At 53.9% G+C, this 9177-nt stretch overlaps 5 protein-coding genes across 5 annotated transcripts; 3 read left to right on the top strand and 2 right to left on the bottom strand.

Moving 5' to 3' along the window:
• Positions 1–814: 814 nt before the first annotated feature.
• M409DRAFT_22610 (uncharacterized protein) lies at positions 815–1853 on the bottom strand (the record flags this gene model as incomplete). The annotated part of the gene is made up of 3 exons (XM_033806414.1): positions 815–997; positions 1050–1280; positions 1335–1853. The coding sequence occupies 3 exons, from the start codon at positions 1851–1853 to the stop codon at positions 815–817; spliced, it is 933 nt and encodes a 310-aa protein (XP_033668070.1).
• A 334-nt stretch (positions 1854–2187) lies between these two features.
• M409DRAFT_66216 (uncharacterized protein) lies at positions 2188–3182 on the top strand (the record flags this gene model as incomplete). Its single annotated transcript, XM_033816841.1, has 2 exons — positions 2188–2306; positions 2369–3182. The coding sequence occupies 2 exons, from the start codon at positions 2188–2190 to the stop codon at positions 3180–3182; spliced, it is 933 nt and encodes a 310-aa protein (XP_033668069.1).
• Positions 3183–3243: 61 nt separating this feature from the next.
• M409DRAFT_66215 (uncharacterized protein) lies at positions 3244–4886 on the bottom strand (the record flags this gene model as incomplete). The annotated part of the gene is made up of 3 exons (XM_033816840.1): positions 3244–3585; positions 3644–4707; positions 4763–4886. The coding sequence occupies 3 exons, from the start codon at positions 4884–4886 to the stop codon at positions 3244–3246; spliced, it is 1530 nt and encodes a 509-aa protein (XP_033668068.1).
• Positions 4887–5739: 853 nt separating this feature from the next.
• Positions 5740–7721, top strand: M409DRAFT_22607 (uncharacterized protein; the record flags this gene model as incomplete). Its single annotated transcript, XM_033806413.1, has 2 exons — positions 5740–5769; positions 5823–7721. The coding sequence occupies 2 exons, from the start codon at positions 5740–5742 to the stop codon at positions 7719–7721; spliced, it is 1929 nt and encodes a 642-aa protein (XP_033668067.1).
• A 305-nt stretch (positions 7722–8026) lies between these two features.
• M409DRAFT_22606 (uncharacterized protein) lies at positions 8027–8773 on the top strand (the record flags this gene model as incomplete). Its single annotated transcript, XM_033806412.1, has 1 exon — positions 8027–8773. One exon carries the CDS (start codon positions 8027–8029, stop codon positions 8771–8773), a length of 747 nt encoding a protein of 248 aa, XP_033668066.1.
• Between the last annotated feature and the right edge of the window lie 404 nt (positions 8774–9177).

Below are 9177 nucleotides of genomic sequence, written 5' to 3'. Positions count from 1 at the left end.
AGTAGTAATAAGAGGGTATTTTCTAATAGTAGTCTTTAGTAATATAAGATAATATATCTATTTATAAAGCTAAAGCTATATTAGCCTTATTTAAGGACTATTATATATAGCTCCTTATATAGCTAGTAAACTTACTAGATCTTAATCTAATTAAGAATCTTTAGAGTCTTTTAAAGTATAGGGTTAGGCTTTATTTCTCTATAATAAGGGTAGAGGTTATTTAGGCTATATAGACTAAATAGATAAGGCTGTCGATATCTAATATATTAAGGATCTACTAGAGTATTAGGGAAAGATATTAGGTAGTAATCGATACTAAAGGAGGCTATACAAAGTAGTGACCCACTTATTCTTCCATATATAGCTAGATAAAGGCTGAGAAACTAGCAGGGGTTCATATCATTCTTGCTAGAGCCTGTACCACACTAATGATCCACCTCAGCATCCTGGCCCCAGCGAAGAGGAAGAAGCTATTGAATGAAAATGGAGCCTTATACCTGCTGACCGGTCTGCTCGTATCTCGAAGGCGACACACGCAACCAGTGGCGACTCTGCTTCCTCCATGAAGTAGCTGCACACATCTGCATGACTTGCTCTAGTCCTTTCGGAAAGCTGCAGCCGCGCGCCTGGCTTTCTGCATTGCTCCATCTTGGATGCTGCTGTGCCGATCCGAAATGTCGTTGTTGAGAAGCCGCAAACCCAGTTCTTTTCATGTCGAAGTTGGCGAAGTGCATGATGCACTTGTCGACGCTTTGAGCTGCCGACCGTGACCATTGAAAGGATGATGCCTCTGCAGAGCCAGGATGCTTTACCTTCAGCCACCTGATAACAGCTTGCCGGCCGTTTCCAATGTTCGAGAGCTGTGCTCATAGTCGAACGCCTTCAGCAAGCCCACGAGATGTGTAGCTGCAGCCACCACCACCAGCACATGGAAGATCTGATGCGAGCTTCCGAAGAGATCAAATGCCCCCGGTTTCCACTTCTCAGGGATTCGACACTACATGAGGGTTAGCACAGTACAACATTCATTTCGAGGGCGAGTGTCTTACCGCATAAAAGACTGCACCTATGATGTACAGAGCTCCTTGACTGACGACCCATGAGAGTCCGATTTGACTTTCCATTTGCTTGTAGCCGTATAGCTTGACGCCGTGAATGACGGGAAAGACAGCGCTCAACCCCATCATGACAAACATGAATGCTCGAAAAGGTCGCCATTGAGGTGATCTGAACTTGGGGTGCATCACCACGATGAGCGTGCCTGCGCCGATTGTGGTGATCTGTGAAGCTGTTAGCTGTTCTTCCATATCATACCGAAACTGAATTGAACTCACCATCGACCAATACACCTTCACCAGCTTCGGCTCAACACTGAAGCCATAATAAATCGACGGAATGAAACTCCCCCAAATCAAAAAGATGATCCCCATGTAATCCAACCGATTCCCAAACTTCGCCACCGCCTTCGAATGATTCGAAATCGTATGATACGTCGCCGACATGCCTAGACACGTCACGGCGCCGAGAAAGAAACACGAGAACACCATGACGTCCTGCGTCGTGGCCAATTCGAAGCGCGGCGTGATGGCGTAGAAGAGCGTGATGGCGGAGATGCCGGCGGCGACGGCGCCGATAAGGTGCGTCCAGATGTTGACGGTCTCGTTGTGCAGCGAGCCGATGCTCGTGGCGGAGGTGTAGTACGAGTTGGACTGCGGGCGGTAGCCGCTGTGGATGTAGTGATTGTCGTGCATCCATTTGGGGAGGTCGCTCCAGAGCACAGTTTTGGCCTTGGAGGCGGCTTGGGCGGTTGTGTCGACCACGGCCTTCGCCGGGTTGGGGGGTTTCTCGTCCATTATTGCGAGCTTGTATCTATTGAGGTGAGAGCCTCACGGGTATCATCATGTATCTATATGTATGTATGTTGTAGAAGGAAGTAGAGGTTGAGGTTGAGGATTTCAATTTGGCTGGAGCTCTCGGACCTTCCGCCGACGGCGCTCTCTCTCACATGTCATCGTCGTCGCTCCCTTCGTTCCCGTTCTCGCTCCCCCAAACAAAACATCCTGGATAGTATCAACACTGGACTCAACATACCACAAGGCGAAGGACCGATCCGGCGACACTTTGAAGACTCGACCGATAGCAAAGGCCCGATTCGGTGGACTGTATGCGAGCCCGCCCAAAACAACCATGTCAACATCTGTCCGCCCCCAACCGCGGCGAGGAGCCTCAGGAGCATGGAACAGACTGAAGCCCGGCCCCAGCGATCCTCTGGATGCATACACATTACCTTCGAAAGGCGAGACGAGGTACTTCCATGCCACGAGTCCGCGAGGGTCAAAACCACAGACATAACTAACTCCCTCAAAAGACTCCATGACTTCAAAACGCAAGAATCCTACCACCAAAAAATCGTCGAACGCTACATGAAATTCTGCGCCTCCTCCGGCGGACCCGACAATGGCCTCGAAGAAGCCTTCAACTCCCTCTCCGTCAAAGACTCCACGACTACACCCTTCATGCTCCCCTCAGACTCATCCACATCAACAACCCGGCCCCCTCTGACAACCCGCACCTCCACGACCCCGCGCCCCAACGACCTCCCCAACATCCTCCTCGCCATGCGCAAACTCCGCGAAGGAATCTCCGCCTCCCGCCGGACGGACCACTTCGCCCAACGCGCCTACATCTTCATCATCCACGCCACCATCCTCTGCCGCGCCTGGGAAGCCTACCAACCAGCCCTCCACTACCTCCTCCACAAAATCCACCCTGTGACCCCGCTCTCCGCCCCGGAAGTGCAGGAGTTCGCGGGGTACCGCGTCCTGGATCTCGCGTGCCGACAGTACGAGATGACGGATGCGATGCGGGTGCGCTTGGAATTCCAGCTGCGGGATCGGAGGCTCGGCGTGGTGTTGCACTCGCTTGTTCATGATGACTGGGTGCGGTTCTGGCGGGCGAAGAGGGCGGTGGATGGGTATCAGCGGGCGCTTCTGGAGTTTGCGAGTGAGAGGATGAGGGTGCATGCGTTGAAGTGTTTGGGGAGGAGTTATTTGTCGGTGGAGAAGGGGTTTGTGGAGAGGAGCGGGGATGCGGAGTGGAAGGAGTTGGTGGAGAAGGGGGTCGGGTGGATGTTGAGGGAGGATGGGGTGGTCGTGATACGGAAACCCAAGGCCAAGACTTGAAGACGATGTGATATGGACCTGGTCTTTTATCTTCCTTCCAATTGGGGTATTTACATCGCTACTAAGCAGGCGACCTCGACATAGTCGGACTCCTTCGACTCCTCGCCCTCTTCTGGCTCCTCCGCTGCCGCACACCCGAAGGCCTGGTGACATACGCCTCCGTCTCGGCATCATAATGCAACAATTCGAGCTCCAACGCCCACAGCGGCGCTTCGGGCAACACCTTCACGAAGCCCTCCGGGGGTCTATCTCGCGCTTTCCAGTACACCGTCGGTCGCTTGGCGCCTTCTTCGGACTCGACGACGAGTTTCCAGTCGCGGAGCGCTTTGCAGTCGTAGTCGCCGCGGTCTTCCAGGCCGGGGCCGTGGAGTTTTAGGCGGGAGCGCACGCAGGGGTGGATGTACTAGATCATGAATATCAGTACAGTGCAGGTGGAGTGTATGGTATAGGAACGAACATACCTCATGCGTATCCATCAGGGGATCAGACGTCGGCCGTCCATTCGTCGGATCCGTCGCACAGTACCGTCCTGGTGTCCGCACTTTCGATCCTCCCACTGCATACACTCCCTGCAAACCGCTGAAGATCTCCCCAAACGACCAGGGCCGCGGCTTTTGATTCGATTTTTCGTAGAAGATTTCGACCGACTCCCATTCGTCGTGGATATAGTCTAGATCAAAGTCGAGGAAGGGCTGGCACTGGGCCATCATCCACGCAAGACTTATCGTGGCGACCTGTTGATCATCATATCCTCCCCCGACGTTGGAGTGCGCCCCTGGAAACCAGACTTGGCGGAGGACGGTGGGGTTGCCTTCGAATTTCTCCCATAATGTGGGTGGGAATGCGAAGCGTCGCTCGTCGAGGGCGAGGGCTTGGAAAGCGTGTTCTATGTTGTCGGATAGTGAGGTGTCGTAGAAGGAGAGGTCTTTCATTTGTTGTGATTGGATGCCGATTCTGGTGAGCCAGCCGATTTTGGGCGCGCCTAGTGCCCCCACGGTATCCCATACTCCGACGACTTTGATCGGGACGTTTAGTCGAATCATCCCCAGCCGCTGGAGCTCTCGTCTGTATCTGGGATCTAGTGCGCTGGGCTTGTCCGGGAAAGGAATGTTCGGGTTCTTGGGGACGTAGTTCTCATCGTGTTGGTGTTTGACATCTCGATAGATCTCCGCAAGATACGGCTGGCCTTCGTTCGTCAAGACTCCAATGTCGCCAATCAAGCCCGCTATACTCCGCGCGCTGAAGGCACCTCTACTGAAGCCGAAGATGAAGATCTCATCACCCGGGACGTAGTTGGTGGCGATGAAGTTGTAGCCTTCGCGAACGATCTCCTCCAGGCCCGTTCCAGCGATGCCAAGGAGTTTGTTGCCAAGACCACCACCGCCGCCGACACCCCAGTGGTAGTTAACGATTTGCGGGATGCCGTCTGAGCTGACGGGTTTGATGGCACGAGAAATGCGTGTCACATTGCTGGGTATGGATATGGATGCTTTGAGGCTGCCGCTATCCGAGTTTAGCCAAGATCCTGGTTCAATATTAGCATTGCTATCTCTTCCATCAAGTATTAATCTTCTACAAACCATCTTCGCACAGAATAATCCGCTTGCTAGGCCGGCCACCTGGCGCAGACCGTACGCGTACGGTTTGACTTCTACTTCTCGCCCTGTCGGCTATGCTGGGCTCAGCCGACGAGACTCTCGACATGAGAAATTGCTGTGACTTGGAACCGCCGCCGCTATGCTTGGAGAGAAGTCGCTGTTGCGTCGCATTATCGATCTGTAATTGAGGCCGAAAAGAGTGTCATGAAGTGTACTGGCAAACGATGCTGGAGAGCGAGGGAAATGGAGCGCCGTGGATTTGTTCGAGGAGTGGTGTGGTGTGTGAGAAGTGCTCAGCCACGCGTCCCAGCCATCGTGTATTCTGGCTGTTGTTGGCGCTTGATGTCGGGTGAAGTCACGAGTCTTGGCTGGCGATGATCTCGTGTTCAGCAGGAAGACGATCAAGGAGAGATGGTATGTGTCCAAGTGCGAAAAATGCCGTCGTTGTTGGGCAGCCATACGGTGGGTGCTGCGAACAGAAATGGTGGTGTCCGGGTATCTGCACTCGATGGACTTCTTAACAACTCGGCATTCTGAAGAAGGCAGCTCTGGGCACTGTCAAGAACACCGAATGGATTCGAAAGATGACTTGATTTGGGATTCACTCTCACGCTGGATCGCGTCTTGACCGGACTTTAGAGGTGGTGTTTTGTAGAGAGATACTACTGTTCATAAAGAGCAGCCGAGTCTCAGTGCCGGACCCTGCCAGCGAGGGCCGAATCTAGTCGCGTCGACCTCACGTCTTCAACCGTACCCAGCCAGTCGCAAACCACACCCTTCGCTCGGTCCATCTTTGACATACACAAGTTTCCGTCCGGCAACAAAATCGACAGTCCTCCACCTCGTGTGCTGAAATTGATGGCGTTGACCCACGCGCGCCATTAGACTGACCACACATCCTCGACCAGCCCCCGGAAGGGCTCTCGCACTGACAGAGGCTCTACACCTTTTCGCCCAACATGCCGCCCTTTCGCGATGATCAGATCTTTGTGAGCATTATAACTGGCTCGTGATCTTCCTTTTACTAATGTAAACTTTGTAGATCATCGCACCCGGCTCAGAGACCACCCTCGCCCAACTCGGCCTCCCAGAATCCTTCACCCCAGCTCGCTTCCGTCTGCGATCGCGCATGTTCCTCGGTGAACAGTCTGGCGAATACGAACCCGTAAAGATCAGAAAGAAGGAAAAGAAAGCGAAGCCTGAGACAGAAGGTGCGGCCACAAATGGCGATCACTCCACGGAGGAGCCAGAATGGGAGGAAGATCGCATATCAGAAGACGGCGCTGTGTGGCCGATACGGAAAGGCTCGATCGTAGACTGGCCGTGTTTCTACGCCCTCATGGAGCACGTCTGCAACACCGTCAACCCTCCCTTCCACACACCAATTCTTCTAATATCAGAACCCAGCTGGACACACAAGGAATACGAGAAAGTCGCACAATTCTTCTTCGAAAAGTTCAAAGTACCGGGTCTGGCCATGATGGACTCTGCTCTGGCAGCGACATACGCATATGGCATTCCAACCGCGACTGTGGTGGATGTGGGACTGGACAAGGCGGATATCACTTGCATTGCAGACTTCATGAGGCAAGACATTGGCAGATCGCTTGCTGTTCCAGACTGTGGTGGTGAGGCTATGACACAGCGGCTGGAAGAATTACTGAAAGGCCGGAAAGGCTTTACAAGAGACGTGTGCGAACAGTTGAAGAAGAGCACCATTTGCGAAATTCTACCAGCCGACGCCGAGGTACCGGAGTCAGACGCTACAGAGGGTGCGACCAACCCAGCTGCAGCTGCATCTACCGGCGCGGATGGTGCAGCGCCAGGGCAGAGGAAGCCTTCAGTAGCTGGCGAGCTCCCCAGAGGCCCAGGTCCGGGAACAGAGGTTGGCGAGGAGAAAAAGTTGGAAGATGAAGAGGGCGTCCTTGATATTGCAAGTATCGTCACTGGAGGCAACATGGGCGAGTATCTTGCCCAGAAAGACCGTGAGAAGCAGGAAAAGGCCACCGCGAAACAGCAGCGGAAAGCGAGTGAGGCGCAAATACAGGCCAACAAGCCCGCGAGGTTACCAAATGCCAAGCGAAGTCGAAATACGTTCATGTACGAGGACTTCGCGCTGCACGATGCAATGAAGAAGGCTGGTATGACGAACCAAGGTATGGTGGATATGCAGGCGTCTCTGGACGATGGCGGCAACAAGGAGCCGCAATCAGCAGTGTCGGACAAGCCTGCCGATGCAGGATTTGAGAAGTCTGACGGCACCATGGACACATCGCCAACCGGTGGGTTCAGACGAGAAGTGGAAGTCGGGCCGGAGCGATTTCAAGCTGCTTCTGGCGGTCTACTGGATCGCCTGGCAGATGCCATCCACCGTACCATCTGGTCATGTGGCGAGCTCGGCAAGCGCAGTGATTTGTGGGACAATATGATCATACTGGGGAATGGATCCAAGGTCCGAGGCTTCAAAGAGGCGCTCCTCGCCAAGCTTCAGGCGAAATACATCATCTCGCCCTCATCAGCCACGATATTCACATCCGAACTTCCCTCGAACATGTCGACACCGATGGCTACTGGCGCAAACACACCGCAGCCGCAGCTTCCCGGTCAGCAACACCACAGCTCGGGCGTGAACCCCTTACTTCATGCCGCCCTCACCGCACAAAACCCGCAACTGCATCCATCTGCGCCTGGCATGTCGCAGCCACATCAACAGAACATGCATTCGTCTCACAGTCAGACGCCGACAAGCATCAAGGTAGCCAAGATCCCCGACTACTTCCCTGAGTGGAAGGAGGTCGGATACGATGAGGCATCGTTCTTGGGCGCGCAGGTGGCTGGCAAGCTGCTGTTCATTGTGGATGGCGGTGCGAGTAAGGGGTACATGACGAGGACGGACTACAACGAGCAGGGCCCGTCTGGTATTCATGATTTACGGATGTGAGGATGGGAAGGGAAAAACGATTGTGCATGTAACAGTAGGTACCGAACCCTTCAGAGTAGACACGATAAGATGCTGAGCGAACTTCGTATAGCGCCATCGTCCCTCTTGTGCCGCTATCATGTGAGTGCCAAGAGCACGCCGTTTGTCTTGCGAACACAAACTTCATGTTTCCGCTCCTTCCCCAAATTGCGGCTTCGTAGTCGGAGCGACCTCACCAACGCCAACCTGCCGATCTTTCTGCCACCACCACCACGATCACCATCACCACCATCCGTCCTTCGCACAAGTTTGCACCCTCTGCCGCAATGGCAGACTGCGCTGTGGCCGAGACAAAACTGCTTCATGGCCGCACCATCAAAGGAGGGGCACGCAATGCTGTCCTCAACACCGCCGAGCTCCTAGAGAACGTCCTTTTCAACCTCCCAGCACGACAACTATTCACAGTCAAGCGAGTAAGCCGTCGGTTCAAGGCAGCCGTGGAAAAGTCGATCGACATCCAAAGCAAGATGTTCCTCCGCATGCAAGAGCCTGACGAAAGCTGGGGAGTCCTTGGTGATCCACCACTGAGCGTTGTCTTGATCCCGCAACGACCGGGACAGATCTTCGGATGCGCGAACTCCACCATGAAAGTGGTCAAAGCGAATGGCGCATTTTTCAAAGACCCGCGCCAGTCTGCAGACGAGATGGCAAGGCATTACGGCCCACGGCTAGACCTGCACGCAGGCATGAAGTGGTCCATTGACGCATTCCTCAAGGGCAAGAGCCAACCTTGGGAGGATGTGCACATCACCGACCCGCCTTCTACCACTGTTCAACTAGACATGTGCCAGATCGACCTCGGACTTCGCCACAGATTCAACGTCTGCGCAAAGGTCGACAACCCGAGCGGTGTCACCCTTGGTGGTTTGCTCAGAGAAAGCTTCGCGCAGAAACGCCCACTATTCTTCTACAGCGATGGAGATGCAGTCGATCTGCGCGGTCGTAGCGTGCGAGAGTTTCTTGAGGATTCTGAACGGACAGTGGATTTGAAGCCGGCTTCGATAGTCTGCTGACGATCCATATACCCGATGTGGTGATTCCCACCGATGCTGAACGTGAGCGCATGAAGTTGCAGGTGGAGCGGGGTCAGACTGGTGGCGAGCAACGTGGCTTCACGTTCGACTGGGTAACGCCCGCAGACAAGACAGCAGCAGCGCGACAAGGATGAGAAGCATGTACAAAGGCGAGCGCCGAACGGATACTCTATCAACGTGGCCACTCGTTCGAAAGGATTCCATGAGTCGCAAAGGGCATGGGCACACATCCTGTGGAATCGAACTTTGTTCGAGTGGTAGAAGCGTCGACGGGTGAATGGGGTTGGATCAGAAGGCTCGGTTTCGCCAAGAGCTTTGAAGACGTGCAGACTTGAGGAAGAAGTCAAGAGTGGTTCTACATGTGACAGTGTAGGTATTCCTGA

This window comes from Zasmidium cellare (genome assembly GCF_010093935.1).
Source record: "Zasmidium cellare ATCC 36951 unplaced genomic scaffold M409scaffold_16, whole genome shotgun sequence".
Classification (NCBI taxonomy): Eukaryota; Fungi; Ascomycota; class Dothideomycetes; order Mycosphaerellales; family Mycosphaerellaceae; genus Zasmidium; species Zasmidium cellare.
Note: the sequence above shows the minus strand (reverse complement) of the source record. Positions and strands in the feature narration are given on the sequence as shown.